The sequence below is a fragment of the Callithrix jacchus genome, chromosome 1, assembly GCF_049354715.1.
Source record: "Callithrix jacchus isolate 240 chromosome 1, calJac240_pri, whole genome shotgun sequence".
NCBI lineage: Eukaryota > Metazoa > Chordata > Mammalia > Primates > Cebidae > Callithrix > Callithrix jacchus.
Genome location: NC_133502.1, coordinates 161,171,615 through 161,186,719, shown reverse-complemented (window position 1 = coordinate 161,186,719; position 15,105 = coordinate 161,171,615). Strand labels below are relative to the sequence as shown.

The 15,105-nt window shown below is 43.7% G+C and overlaps 1 protein-coding gene across 8 annotated transcripts in view; it reads right to left on the bottom strand.

Moving 5' to 3' along the window:
* SNX30 (sorting nexin family member 30) overlaps positions 1-15,105 on the bottom strand; it is a 176,425-nt gene that overhangs the window by 82,979 nt on the left and 78,341 nt on the right. For 7 of the 8 annotated variants that reach the window (XR_004728256.3, XM_017975594.4, XM_078374495.1 and 4 more), the window contains 3 exons: positions 14,091-14,249; positions 7,967-8,162; positions 6,038-6,237 (listed from right to left, as the gene is read on the bottom strand). Coding sequence is in view for 7 of the 8 variants with exons in the window: in XM_017975594.4 (XP_017831083.1) it covers positions 6,038-6,237; positions 7,967-8,162; positions 14,091-14,249 (555 nt within the window). In the remaining variant the exon portion in view is untranslated. The remainder of the gene's footprint in view (positions 1-6,037; positions 6,238-7,966; positions 8,163-14,090; positions 14,250-15,105) is intronic. The other variant, XM_078374506.1, reaches the window with a different exon arrangement.

The following is a 15,105-nucleotide window of genomic DNA, read 5'->3' as shown; positions in this document are numbered from 1 at the left end:
AATTATACTGCTATTGCCTCTTTGCCTGTTGCTCTTGTCTGTGGGATTATAACTTTAAAAAAAAAATCCTTGTAGTGTCATTTTGGCGAAGTTTAAATGTGTATTCAGCCTGCCATTACTGGGAATCTCAGCATTCTTTTTTAAACATTTTTCTTATTTTTTGAGATCATGTACATATCACATCCTGCTTCTTCGCATTTTTATTTTAGCTGCAAGAAATTAGCCCCTCTGTATAATCTCTTTTGTTCAGGAAACGGGTTTTTTCCCCTTACAACTCCATCTTCCAGAAAATCTTCATTTCAGTTTTTGAAAGGCACTGGAAATGGCCAACCTAAAGCACCAACTGGTCCCTGGAGCTTGACTCATTAGCACCACCTTGTGGTCCTGTAGGGAAGAGGCGGACAGGGTGAAGAAATCTCCTGACAATTAAATTGGCTTTTGAAAAGGACTACTCTGAAATGTTGTCGAAGTTATCTTCAACAAACTTTGTCTTTAAATCAAAACTTCTGCATCCACATCTCACACCTGTAATCATGATCACCAATGATGTCCATATTATTAAATGGGGCATAATTTGCCCCTTCTTAAAATATTTCTTTTGGCTTCATGGAGGCAATCCTCTACTGTATCCCTCCTGCCACCCCAACCCTGCGCCTTCGTGGACTCCTTTGCTACTTGTTCTTTCCTCTTAAGGTGACAGATCGACAAATATGACCATGCCATGGGCGCAGGTCTTGACACTCTACACACCTCAATCGCATCTGCCCAGATGATCTCCATCAGTCTCAGAGATTTAAACACAGTTCATACACTAATGACTCCCAGATTTCTATTCCCGCTCTGGACTAACTCATAACCAACTGCCATGACATCTCCACTTTAATGACTAAGAGGCATTCTGAACTCCACAGGCCCAAGCCAGTGGACTTCCAACTGCCCCACCTGGTCCTCCCTGGACCCTCCCCATCCCAGTAAACAGTATTGCTATCCCACCAGCTGCTAAAGCCAAAAACCCCAATTCCTTTCTTATTTTGCATCACTACAGCAGCAAGTGCCATTGGGCCTTCCTCTGAAATATACCCCAAATCTATCCACGTCTCTACCACTGCAGTCCAGGCTCTACCACCTAGCTTTCTGCCCTTGGCTCCCTGTGACAGCCTTCTCAATGGCCTTCTCAACCACCACTCTCATCCTCTACAATCTGTTCTCCATACTGCAGCACTAGGTGTCTTCTTAAAGTAAAAATCACATGCTGTCATCTCCCTGCATACTGCAGCACTAGGTGTCTTCTTAAAGTAAAAATCACATGCTGTCATCTCCCTGCATAAAGCCAAATGACTTCCCTTCTAGTCCTTACAATAAAGTCCAGACTCTTACCAGCCTTTAAGATGGTCTTTAAGATGCTACTGCAGGTCCAGGCTCCTACATGTCTTTGACCTCACTGCTTACCACTTATGTCCTTGCTCAGCAGGCTCCATTCACACCAGCCTTTCCAATCTGCAAAGACTCTGAGCTCACTTCAGCTTTCGGATCTTTGAGCTGGCTGCTCCCCTTGGCCTAAAATGTTCCATCTTCTGGCCCTTGCACAGCTCACTCCCACACGTCATCTGAGTCTCCAGCCACAGCCACCTTCTCCATGTGGCTTTCCCTTACAACCCACTCTTCAGACCCACCCCAGTCGTTCACCAAGACCCCTGAGATAAGCATGTGCATTGACATAAACCTCTTAAAAATAAAATGTACAATGTGCAATCATTGTATATTTGCAAGTGTTCCAAATTCACCAAATTGTCCGATTTGATTATATACTTGCTGACCATCTTCTACCGATAAGGCAGCATGGTAAATAAGATGGTCCTGCCCAAACCTTCCTGAATAAAGCTTCTCCAACACTCGATCAAGTCATGACAATGCCAATACTCAAACGGCACTGCCAGAAGAGCGGTGAGGACTTTAAGAGGGTCTCTTTGAGCCCATCGCTACCCTAATTTCATTTTACACACACAATTTGTGAAATCCTACATAAGGGCTCACCTGTGGATGTCTGCAAGGTATTTAACTTGAGTCTGGGCTTAAGGGTAACTAACCTTTGGTACATTTCTTCCGCCTACACACATATCCTTGGGCCACATGCCTTCAACCATCTTTCTAGTACAGGCTGTTCTCACTGCTCACTGCTTAAACTCACATTGCCTTGATAATGGCCCTATTTTTCTAAGCTCTCTACCTCCAAAGGGAACAGAATGTACCCAGCCACAATTGTCCTGAAAGAAACACAACTGGACGCCAGGCTTAAAAAGCCTGAAGTCACCAAGTCTGCCTCTTGGCAAGTAGTAAACCCACAGCTACAAGCTGATTGGTCACTAGGGAGTGTAGTCCTGCAGCCATGCAAGAGAAAAAAGATTGACCCACAGGGGTCTGTTTCTTCATGTCAACAATGAGCAAATGAGACAGATGATCCTAAAGACCCTTTCAAGCTCAGAGAGAAACCCCAACCACAGCCCCATCAGGACAGGACTTCAATGAGTCCTGGCATTTTCCCATCCAGCGATGGACCAGCCCTCTACCATTTCAAATTCCTAAGGCACAGGCCACTGCCTCCAAATGATGAGAACAAACACTCACCATTTGGTTCACTCCAGGGCATGATGAAGGTAGACTGGCAGAACCTCCCACACAAGTAACTCCTCACCAAAACAAACCCAGGACTTTCTCAGCTCTGAGGATCATTCAGCAGCTGATGAAGAATGGGCCACAGGCTGGACACGGTGGCTCACATCTGTAATCCTAGCACTTTGGGAGGCCAAGGCGGGCAGATCACTTGAGGTCAGGAGTTCAAGATCAGCCTGGCCAACATGCAGAAACCCCATCTCTACTAAAAATACAAAAATTGGCCAGGCATGGCGATGGGCACCTGTAATCCCAGCTATTCAGCAGGCTGAGGCAGGAGAATCACTTGAACCCGGGAGGCAGAGGTTGCAATGAGCCAAGATGCAATGAGCCAAGATCATGCTGCTGCACTCCAGCCTTGATGACAGAGTGAGACTCCATCTCAAAAAAAAAAAAAAAAAACAGGCCACAGCCAGGCCTGTGGCAAGTCCTCTGCTCCATGCTTAGTTTCCATACTGCCCAGCAAAGTCTGCCCTGCTTATGTTTCAAAAATCAGAAAGCCATTTTGGAAATGGAACTATATGACTCTCCTGGAGGAAGAAAATATTCTTAAAGAGCAGCAGTGTGAAAAGGTGGGGAAGCCGCTTAAGACACCTATCATTGTCCTGGTGTCTTTAGTCCAGGCCACACAGACCCAAACAATCCTAGAAACAGTCTTTGCTTTGCCATCCACTCTGCAGAGATGTTTTCCTGGCGGTAAGAGGAGGAGCAGGTGCCTCTGTTTCTTATTAATTGGACTCAGCTCAGCTACTATCGGGGATGGAGCTTGGGTTTTGGAGACTGCCAGTCCACACTTCTTTTCCATGCCCTTCCCCAGGCAAGACAGTGTACAACCAATCCCATTCTCTCAGGCTGATTGACCTGGTTTTTCAGGCTCAGTAAACAAGAAACTCAATACATATGCCCCACACATGGGGTGAAGAAAGAGCAAACAAATGTTTCTTTGATGTATAACTTAAATTACTCACACAAACTTATGTCTCACAGTGTAATAATGTTTTAATAAAGATATCAGATAAATCATTGCTATATGACATTTTAAAATCGTGCTTTGAATACAAATATATACTAAGTACTAACATACTTGCCACATGCAGGAACAGAGTAATTAATACTATAGTATCTCAGTGCTGTGTGCTGTGTATCCATTGGAATTTTGCTCTGGAAGGTTAGAGAGTATTTGATGAAGGGAGTGTATACATAAGAGACCAATCCAGGACACTCCAGGGATTGTAAAAATTTATTTCTGTTTATAAGAACAGACACCGGCCAGGCACAGTGGCTCACACCTATAATCCTAACACTTTGGGAGGATGAGACAGGTGGATCACAAGGTCAGGAGATTGAGACCATACTGGCCAACATGGTAAAACCCTGTCTCTACTAAAAATACAAAAATTAGCTTGGTGTGGTGGCACATGCCTGTAATCCCAGCTACTCAGGAGGCTGAGGCAGGAGAATCACTTGAACCCAGGAGGTGGAGGTTGCAGTGAGCCAAGACCGCACCACTGCACTCCAGCCCGGCAACAGTGAGATTTGGTGTCCAAAAAAAAAAAAAGAGAGAAAAATTAAAAAAGAACAGATATCATTAACTTGATAAATGAAATATTCTGGTTCATTTTAAGGAAGTCACGATGTCTTTCTATACTTGTTTTGGCCATAGGATGAAAAATTCAATGTGTATATCCCAAATTTTTTTTTAACGAAAGTCAATGTGATACAGGAGAATGAGCTGCAAATTCGTAGTCAGAAGTTTTGGTTTTCAGCCTCAGTTCCAACAATTTCCAACTAGTGGTCTCATGCTAATGATATCACATCTGACTTAATCCTATCACCACCATCATTTCCAACTTACAGGTAAGGAAATCCATACTATTTCCCTGATCACTGAGAGATTTAGATTCAATCCTGCTTTTGAAGTGTTTTATTAGCAACTTTATAGTGCACACATGAGAAGGGGATTCACCAGAAGCTCCCTTTTCCACTGTCCACACATTAATACATAGCAAGACCCTTAAAACCTTCACACCTGATGGGACAGGAAGGAATGAGGAGCATGGGTATGTGGGAGCTTGTCACTATTCTCTCTGCTTCTGTATGTGCTTAAAGTTCTCTGTCATAATTTAAGTTTTTAATAACTAGTTGATTCGTTATTTTTTATTCATCTTCTCAAGCAGTACAATGTTTTCATGGATCTACAATCTTTTTGCTTTTACAGTTTTACAACCCAATGTTGACTGACAGGTTTCTCTCCAGAGATTTAGGTCAGTCCCTACTCAGGTCTTTCCTAATGGGATGCCCCAGACCTGCCCCAAAGACAGATTAATCATGCAGAGATCTCCTTTGCGAAGTAGGAGGGGCACTATTTAGAGGTGGGAATGTTCAACACTGAGCCACATCTCTTTTTTTATCGGTCATAAAGACTGAGTCTTTCCTCTAATCAGTGCCACCATCGTTGGAGTCTCCTGAAGCGATGCTCTCCAACCAGTCTACGTGCAGGCTGGGGGAGTTTCTAGTGCGGGCACTGGTGCAGTTCACCCTGCACTCTACCCTGATTCTGCATACAGAATTTGGGGCCAGAGATTTGTCCTCAGAGTTCTTCTTCTTGTCCACCACTGCTAGACAAAAGACATTCTCACTGTTGTTCCTTTTATATATAATCTGCCCCTCCCTCTTTTTAAAAAAGCTTTCAAATTCTTATCACTTTTGTTCTAAAATTCCACAATATGCTTTGGGTTGGTGATGTTTTCAATCATTTTGCTGGGCAAATAGCATGTCCTTTTAATCAGATGATTTATGTCTTCAGCTTTGGGGGATTTTCTTGTATTATTTCTTTGACAATTTCCTTCCCTGTCTTCCCTGTTCTCTCAGAAACTCTTATCAGTCAGATGCTGAACCTTTGGGATTAATCCCCTATGTCTCTTCTCTTTCACATTTTCAGGACTTTTGCATTTTTGTTCTATTTTCCAATGACTTTTGTTTTGTCTTACTTTAAGATTTCTTCAAGTTTACCTTCCAACTTTATTACTCCATTTTATTTCAGCAATCATGTTTTAACTTCCAAGAGCTCTAATTAGCTATTACTTTTCCATTGCATCCTGCTCTTGTTTCATAGACATTATATCTTCTTGAAATTTTGGAGAAACTAGTAAGAATTTCTTCCCAAACTTTTTTTTTCATTTAATTCACATACTTGGTTCACCATGTGCTCTATCTATATGTCCATGATGTCAGTCCACATGTCTGATCCTGCTCACCCAGGAAGAAGGAAACTTCTACCACATGCAAACAGGCAACAATCCATTACTTTCTGTTAATTGCTATGACAAAGAAGGTATCCAAGTACCCAAGAAGCAAGCCAGCTTACCTTCATGGAGTCAGAGTATAAGATATATTCCCTGAGCACGGGTAGGAAGTCTTCTGTCATGTCATCCGTTAGCTCTTCCAAGGCTGTAGAGCAGTTCCCAATGCAAGCTGACACACCCTCCAGGGGTTCAGCCAGCTCACCCTCCAAGGCACTCCACGTGGAGTACACAGGCCCATATTCTCTCAGCTCCACAAGGTACTCTGAACAGGGAAGATAAACCAATGAAAATCTGTCTGGGTAGCACTCGCTGCTATTACTGACTCAGTAATCACCACAGCCAAGGGCTCTCTACATGAACATGTGTTTCCTTGGCCATTCACTCACCTATTCCCACTTTTCTTTAAACACAACACATTTCTAGCACAATTGCTTGAAACCTCTGAAAGCTCATGCTACATCAATCCATTCTATCCCATGATGGGAATGCTATGCCTCTGGATAATGGGCACTCAAGTACCTTATGGGAAAAAGTGGTAGCAGCCACATCCACCAAACATCTTTGAAAATAACCACTCGTCTACACATACTGTGAAGCAGTATTTTAACAGGCAGTTAATGGGGGCAGAGTTTCATACAGGTTTAGGGAGATGTTTTTAAAGGTTAAAAAGCTCAGGCACGGTGGCTCACACTTGTAATCCCAGCACTTTGGGAGGCTGAGGCAGGCAGATCACAAGATCAGGAGTTCAAGACCAGTCTGACCAACATGGTGGAACCCCAACTCTACTAAAAATACAAAAATTCGCCACGCATCTGTAATCCCAGCTACTCAGGAGGCTGAGGCAGGAGAATCATCTGAACCTGGGAGGTGGAGGCTGCAGTGAGCCGAAATTGTGCCACTGCACTCCAGCCTGGGTGACAGAGCGAGACTCCATCTCACCAAAAAAAAAAAAAAATCAGTCGCAATGGATAAATAGAATTTTAAGAAACATTTTGATACAAGATGTCATCTTACACTGGCAGGTTTATTCTCACACTCGGCGGTCACCTCAGCACCTTGGAGCCCATCAGAATTTACTCCGCACAATTCTTAGGTGTGGATGGTATCCAAGCTATCTCCAAAAATCTATGGGCCCCACATGGTATCATCAGTGGATCAAGGAGAGGAACAAGTACAAGAAATGAGAAAAAAAATGTCGATTTTTGTCACCCCCATAAGAAAATCTGGCCCATCATTTGTCACCAGGAGTCTTGTCATTATTACAACAGAACATAGTCATCATGGCTCAGTGACCAATGAATGGCAACTGCTGGGGAATCCTTCTCAACATGCTTCCCACGCCAGTGCCATCATTTACACTGTTCACGTCTGTCTGCCCCACACATATGTGAGGAGGCAAAAGATCCCAACATTCTGGGATGTGGCAAAGCAGGTGGCTCTGAGAGGGGTGGGAAGGAAGTGGAGGCAAAAACGAGGAAAGAATCAATACAGGCCCTGGCAACTGCCCCAGGTGTGAGGGGTGGGTTTAAAATGACCCGGGGTGGGATGGGTGAGTCAATTACAAGTCTGAAGATTCATCAGGGTCATAACTTTGGCAAACACAGGTCACTGTGCTGTCATTTTGAACCATCTTTCTGCCAGAAAAGGTATCTAAGTTTGTCTATTAAATTATTGTTCCCTATGGATGAAGGGCAGTTGAGTCTATATCTCCACTTTTAAAGCGAAAGTTACGAGAGCGTAAAAGGAAATGCCTGGTGACTCGGCAGAGCTGGCCATGGGAAAAGCAAATACAAGGCCGGCACAGTAGGACAAAAGACAAGGACGGGGTGCAACGTGACATTCCAGTCACACCTAACTCCTCCCCTCCTTGTATTTCTTTGTTAAGCACAAGATGGCCTAGTTCTGTCACTCCAGCATTTTACAATTTGATTCTCTGTAGCACACATGAATGCCATTTCTGTCAATAACCCAGACCTCAACAGATAGCTCACCTATTTCTTCTTTGATGATCCGTTGGGCTATTCGATCAATGGTTCCCAGTTTGAGTGCAAACGTATCTAAGTAATCACCTATGGCTGCAAACTCCAGCGGCCGCGTCCTCAGCTTGTAGCCGCCAGTGACGTGCTTGACTGATTCACCCATTCTGGTCAGCAATGCTATCCCTTGCTTCTTGTAGATGTTCAGATCCTGAGGAGGATATGTGAACAAACTCAGAGCACTCACTTACACGGGCAGGACTAAATAAAACAGTTTCTAAAAGTGCTTTGGTTTGGAAATGGAAGACTCGGGAAACAAGGAGCTGAGTCAGAGGACCTAACCACATTCACACAAGGACCTAGCCTGGACGTCATAACCACCAGACTCAGGTTCCGGTAGGTTGACACCTAGGATCCCTTTCAGCAGAGCTGAACTCCAGTCCTTAATCAAATTCACTCACCTAAGCACACTGCCCTTTAAACACAACACTGTTTATAATTTTTTTTTTTTTTTTTGAGACAGAGTCTGGCTCTGTCGCCAGGCTGGAGTGTACTGGTGTGATCTCAGCTCACTGCAACCTCCACCTCCCAGTTCAAGCGATTCTCCTGCCTCAGCCTATAGCATCCTGAGTAGCTGGGATTACGGTGCATGCCATCATGCCCAGCTATTTTTTGTCTTTTTAGTAGAGATGGGGTTTCACCATGTTGGTCAGGATGGTCTGTCTCAATGTCTTGACCTTGTGATCTGACCGCCTTGGGCTCCCAAAGTGCTGGGATTACAGGCATTAGCCACCATGCCCGGCCTCTAACATAACTTTTTTAAAGTATCCGTTTCTCCCATGCAAAGTACCCTATGTTGTCCTTAGGAGCAAAACTGAAGAGCAGACGTTCCAAGAGCCGGCACTCATGTATTTATACCCCAACTAAAGCCATTTAAGGGGAGTAAAGGGTGGAAAGCAGGAAACAGTGACAGGAAGACACTGCTAGAAAACTCAGGCCTAGGATGGATGCTGTAAACAGCAACATTTTAATCCTGAATTTCTTGAAGGCAAAACTAGAAATAAGCTGAGTTTCATAACCCATTGTATCTAAATATAAAGAATATTAACCAGACCAGGCACAGTGGCTCATGCCTGTAATCCCAGCACTTTGGGAGGCTGAGGTAGGCAGGTTACTTGAGGTCAGGAGTGCAAGACCAGCCTGGCCAACATGGTGAAACCCTGTCTCTACTAAAAATACAAATAAAAAATTAGTTGGGTGTCATGCCACATGCCTGTAGTCACAGCTCTAAGGCATGAGAATCACTTGAACCCAGGAGGCAGAGGTTGCAGTGAGTCAAGATCGTGTCACTGCACTCCAGCCTGGGCAGCTGAGTGAGACTCTACCTCAAAAAAGAACAACAACAAAAAGCTTATTAGCCTGCCTGATAAAACAAGCTTCCTCCTATCATCAACCCCTAAGAGGAATCTATAGCGTCTTCACATTGTCCTGTGTCACCTGAAAGGGTAGCTTCCAAAATGTTTTTTACAGAAAGTACAGGTGTCTGTTCCTCATATCCACTCACAATACAAACAGAATGTTAATTCCCAGACCTAGAAGGGCATGACTAGAGAAAGATAAAGGAACCCAGAGGAAGGACATAGGTGGCTTTCTGGTGACCTGGCCTGATGCAGAAGACAGAGCAGAGAATGCAGAATTCATGGCTAACATGGCCTAACAGCCCCTCTGCATTTGATGTACAATTTCAGGCTAAGTTATCTATAGCATCTGAATGTAGGCTCCTTGTGAATTTGCTTCCTTCTTTAGGCCTTCATTTCTGCTCTTGATCCACCCTTTTCTATGGGTGTGCGCACGCGTGTGTGTGTGTGTGTGTGTGTGTGTGTGTGTGTGTGTGTAGGTTTTTGTCCATGGTTCCTGGCTCATAACCCCCACAGCCCTTGTTCCAGTCTTTTTTTTTTTTTGAGACAGAGTTTTGCTCTTGTTGCCCAGACTGGAGTGCAATGACACAATCTTGGCACACTGCAACCTCCGCCTTCCAGGTTCAAGCAGTTCTCCTGCTTCAACCTCCCAAGTAACTAGGATTACAGGCATGCACCACTATGTCCAGCTTATTTTGTATTTTTAATATAGAGGGGGTTTCTCCATGTTGGTCAGGCTGGTCTCGAACTCCTGACCTCAGAGTGCTGGGATTACAGGCATGAGCCACTGCGCCCAGCCTGTTCCAGTTTTTCACTATAATGATGGGTGTGTTAAGCCTCAGGAAACAGAATCTCTCTGACCTTCTCCTGCCTCCTCCCAAGGCAGGACTTGAATCTTCCCCAGCCTTTCTGACTATGGGTCAAAAGGCCCTCATTCCAGACAGGGTCTTTCCCCACACCCCGGAGAAAGGAATGCTGCTGTCATGAAGCTTCCACAAAAACCCAAGAGAACTAGGTTCCAAGAACTTCTGGAGAGCTGAACATGTTGGGTTTCCTGAAGGGTAGTATACCCAGGGAGGGCATGGAATCTCCATGTCCCTTCCCCTACACCTTGCCCAATGCAACTCTTCATCTGTATCCTTTGTGATATCCTTTACAATAAACTGGTAAATGTGTTTCTCTGGGTCCTGTGAGCTGCTCCAGCAAATTAATGGAACCCAAAAAAGGGGTCACAGAAAGTCCAGCTTGAAGCTGGCTGGTCAGAAGCTCTGGAGGTTTGAACTTCATGTCTGAGATCTGGAAGCTCTCAGACTCAGGGACTGAGTCCTCAACCTGTGGGATCTGATGCTATCTCCAGGTAAATAATGTGGGAATTAAACTGGTGGACAACCAGCTGGCAACTGCTGCTTAGTGTTTGGGAAAAATCCTGGTCCCCACCCCCGACCCTGCAATTTGGTCACAGAAGTCTTCTGTGTGGATGACAACTGCTGCTGTTTGGGAGCAGAGGAAAATCATGGTTTCAGAGTTTTTCTTGAACACCTATCCACACCTTCCCCCAACCAAGGGCCTTGCCCTACCAATTATCCCATCTGTCTGTGTCTTCAGCTGCTAATCCTTCAGCATGTAAAATATACCCAAGGCTGACCCATCTTAAAAACAGCAGCAATCTCCTCTAGTTCCTCTCCACCTCTCTCCTTCCCTTCAGAGTCTGGCTGCCTGAGAGAGTGTCCTAAAGATTCCACCTCCCCTTCTGACCTCCTGAACTCTAGACAAAAAACATTTGCAAAGGCACGAGGCCTTCACAAGGCTAGAGCTGAAGCCTCAGAGTTCTTGGAATCACCTCTGCAGACGGCGTTTTTAGAAGTGCCACTACAGTCAAATGGACTCGCTGGACTGCACAGGCTCCACTTCAAGGAGAGCTCTGAATGGGTGTCCTAGTTAACCAAGTTAATTTACGTGTTGAATAAAGTTATGTAGTATTATCTATCTGACTGCCATACCCACTCTGCCAAAGATGAAAATATTAAATTGAATAGAGTTGCCATTGAGTGTCCCCATTTCTCCCAGCATTGCTGGCTGCTGCTGCTTCTTTTTTCTTTTAATATATAGAGATGGTGTCTCACCATGTTGCTCAGGCTGCACATGAACTCCTGGGCTCAGGTGATCTATCTGCCTTTGGCCTCCCAAAGTGTTAGTTGTTACAGGTATGAGCCACCATGCACAGCCTTACTGGCTTCTTCTTAAGGGCACTTCTAATTTATTGATAAAATCATGTTATCACAAGGAAAAGGAAGAGTGTCTCTGCATTCCCTAAGGCAGAACATGTAAGTGTCATCCGAGAACAAGATCAAGTTATTCAAGGTATGTGAAATGAAAAAATGAGGGAGCTGGAGAGGGGGAATAGGGTGCTGCCATTTAATGGGCATAAAGTTTCAGATCCGCAAGATGAAAAAGTTCTGAAGATGAGTTGCATAACAATTTAAATATACTTAACACTATTGAACTGTATACTTAGAAACTGTTAGGATGGCAAATGCTATGTGTATTTTAACACAATTTTAAAAATGTTTAAAGAAAAGATAAGGCTGTTTAGCTGCTGGGTGTGGTGGCTCATGCCTGTAATCCCAGCACGTTGGGAGGCCGAGGTGGGCGGATCACTTGAGGTCAGGAATTGGAGACCAGCCTGGCCAACATGATGAAACCCTGTCTCTACTAAAAATACAAAAATTAGCCAGATGTGGTGGCGTGCACCTGTAATCCTACCTACTCAGGAGGCTGAGGCAGGAGAATTGTTTTAACCTGGGAGGTGGAGGTTGCAGTGAGCTGAGCTCACGCCAGTGCACTCCAGCCTGAGCAACAGAACAAGACTGTCTTAAAAAAAAAAAAAAGAAAAAAGAAAAGATAAGGCTATTTAGCACATTTTGTTTGGCAAGGGATACTGAACTAGGGCTAGAATTTGTTCTGTTTAAAGCCACTCTCCTGTGTTCACTCACATGGAGATAGATTTTGATCGAGACAGTAGAGGACCTTATATTTTTTAAGTCATTTTCAAACTGCTTGGCCCACAGACAGATAAATCTCCTTCTCTCTCTCTCTCTCTCTCTCTCTCTCTCTCTCTCTCTCTCTCTCTCTGTCTCACACACACACTCTCTCTTTCCTACTTATTCTTCATACAGATTCCTAACAACCAGGGGTCCAAGCTTTTCCCTCCCTTTTCTTTTTTGTTCAGTAAACATGACTGTACTTGAGTGCTTTCTGGAAAATGGATCTTGGGTGAGAAAGTGAACTGTACTTTTGGAGAAGAGGAAGTATTGTACTTTGAGTATGAGTTTAAAGGATTATACCTGAGGATTAGTTCACCACAAAATACTTATTTTTAAAAGGTGTACCAGTCCAATCTGTAGGCAGGGAGAGCCTCTGGGAAAAAGACACACTGACTTGGGAGTGTTGTCAGTAAGGCCCAATGCCAACTGAGGTTATAAAACAAAACTAAAGAACTCTGTCATGTGGCTTCCATTGAATGAGGAATGGCACACTCTCTGAAGTCTTTAACGTCAACTAATGTTACCTGTAAAGATTTCTCAATTTTGCAGACTTGAAAAACTAGAAAGTATCTGGACCACAATACCCTTCCCAACATGGAACATGTCACTTACAGCCTGAACAGGGGAATCTGATACCTGAAACCAAACAGATGGGACTGGAAGGAAGCTAGAAGGAGTGTCTGAGCATGTGACCCCATTTCTGCAGACCCTGAGAGCACAGCGCCTCGGGTTTTCTGCCCAGTTCTGCCAACAGGGAAGTGCAGAGAAAGAAAGGTCAGCGAACAACTAACTTGAGTCTGAATACACAGAATCTGGCAACTGTGTAGGACCCAAATGTTTTATGTGGCAAATGCCCACCTGACAGCAACAGCGTCGCAGGTAAATAACAATCGGGCAGTGTGATACCCAGGGACAATGTGGCCTCAGTAGCCACAAAGACCCAATCTGAAATCCTAGTGACGCCACCTGAACAAGGACAAGCTCGCAGAACTTGAGTCTCCTTGTCTGTAAATGTGGCTGCAAGTCATCACTCAAAGCGCTCTTATGAAGAACACCCTCACCAAACACTCATATGTTCCTTCTCTTCCATGTCCATTGTTGGCCAGGCTGGGCTCACCCAGTAATACTGCGAAGAGTGTTTAAGGAAACACTTAGCTTTGCTTTTGGCAGAGCAAATATTCTAACTTCCTCTGCAGCTGCAAGTGGATGGGGCCCAGGGTTGGGTGAGGATGGATCTCCTAAATTCTAACATAGAATCCACCTATATGGATTTGCTAATACCAAAAAAAAAAAAAAAAAATGCTAATGCACAGAGGCACCAAAAAAAAGACCAATTTTATGACAGCCCTGTTACAGTGAACCATTCATTCATGAAGGTGGTTTACAAAAGATCAAAACAACCTTTTTTTTTTTATTTTTTAAAGGAGAGATAGGGTCTCACTCTGTCACCCAGGCTGCAGTGCAGTGGCACAATCACAGCTCACTGAAGCCTCAAACTCCTGGGCTCAAGCTATTCTGCTTTAGTCTCCCAAGTAGCTGGGACTACTGATGTACAACATCACACTCGGCTATTTGTTAAAATTTTGTGTAGAAACCAAGTCTTGCTCAAAACAGCTTTTAAGAACAAACCCCAAGAATGGTAATTTGGGGGAAGAGTATGTAAACTTCTGCCCTTACCTTAGCAGTAAGGAAAATATTAAAGTGTTCATTGAAAGAGAGCACAGGATGATCCGTAATTCTTTTTAGAAATTTATCCAAAGCTTTTCTTCTGGTCTCCACAAACTCTTCTGAAAAACGATCCACAACACCTTTTACCACAAACTTCTCGGGAAGAGGCTATGAAGACATGAAGAAAAAAATCAGAGTAATTGATGAAACGGTACAAGGAAAAACAACCAGGCTGGCACACAGCTCTGTTACCCCTCTGTGCAAGAAAAGCCTTTCTTAACCAGGCACATTGTCATGCAGCCATTAATATAAAGATTTCTGAAAAATATAAAGTAAATATCCTGTCAAGTTTATAATGCAAGAAATAAAACACTAAATTATAGTCTCCAAAATACAGAAAAGTAGATATTTATGGAGTAAAGTCAACAGTACAGTTATTTTTACATTGCTTGATGTACACGTGATATGACAGAAAATGCATGGCATGACAGGAAGGAAGGAAGGGAGGGAGGGAGGGAGGGAGGGAGGGAGGGAGGGAGGGAGGGAGGGATAGAGGGAGGAAGAAATGGAGGGAGGGAAGGAGAGAGGGATGGAAGGACAGAGGGGAAAAGAAAAGAAGTGGGGGAGGGAGAAGAGAAAGAGAGAAAAAGAGAACTGAGAGAGAAAGAAAAGCAAACAAGCAGGGAGACATCAACCACATAAAAATGTATTTAAATATCTTAAGATTCTACTCCCAGTACTTCATTTCCCATTCATACTTGGTGAACGAAGAAATAAGAACATTAGGTAAATTCATTTATCTAAAAAAAATACCTTTTCTAAGTCAATTTTTTTGGTTTAGGTTTATATTCAAAAATTCTTTAAAATGTAATTTCCTTTATTCCCCTTACTCAAATAAATTTCTCTATCATACTGACTTAGAGCCAATGCTGTGGGTAATTTAAAACTACGTGCCTACCAAGGGATCTCTGAGCTTTTAACCTGTTTCCATAGTAGTTTGATCAAATGCTTGATTTAAAAGCCT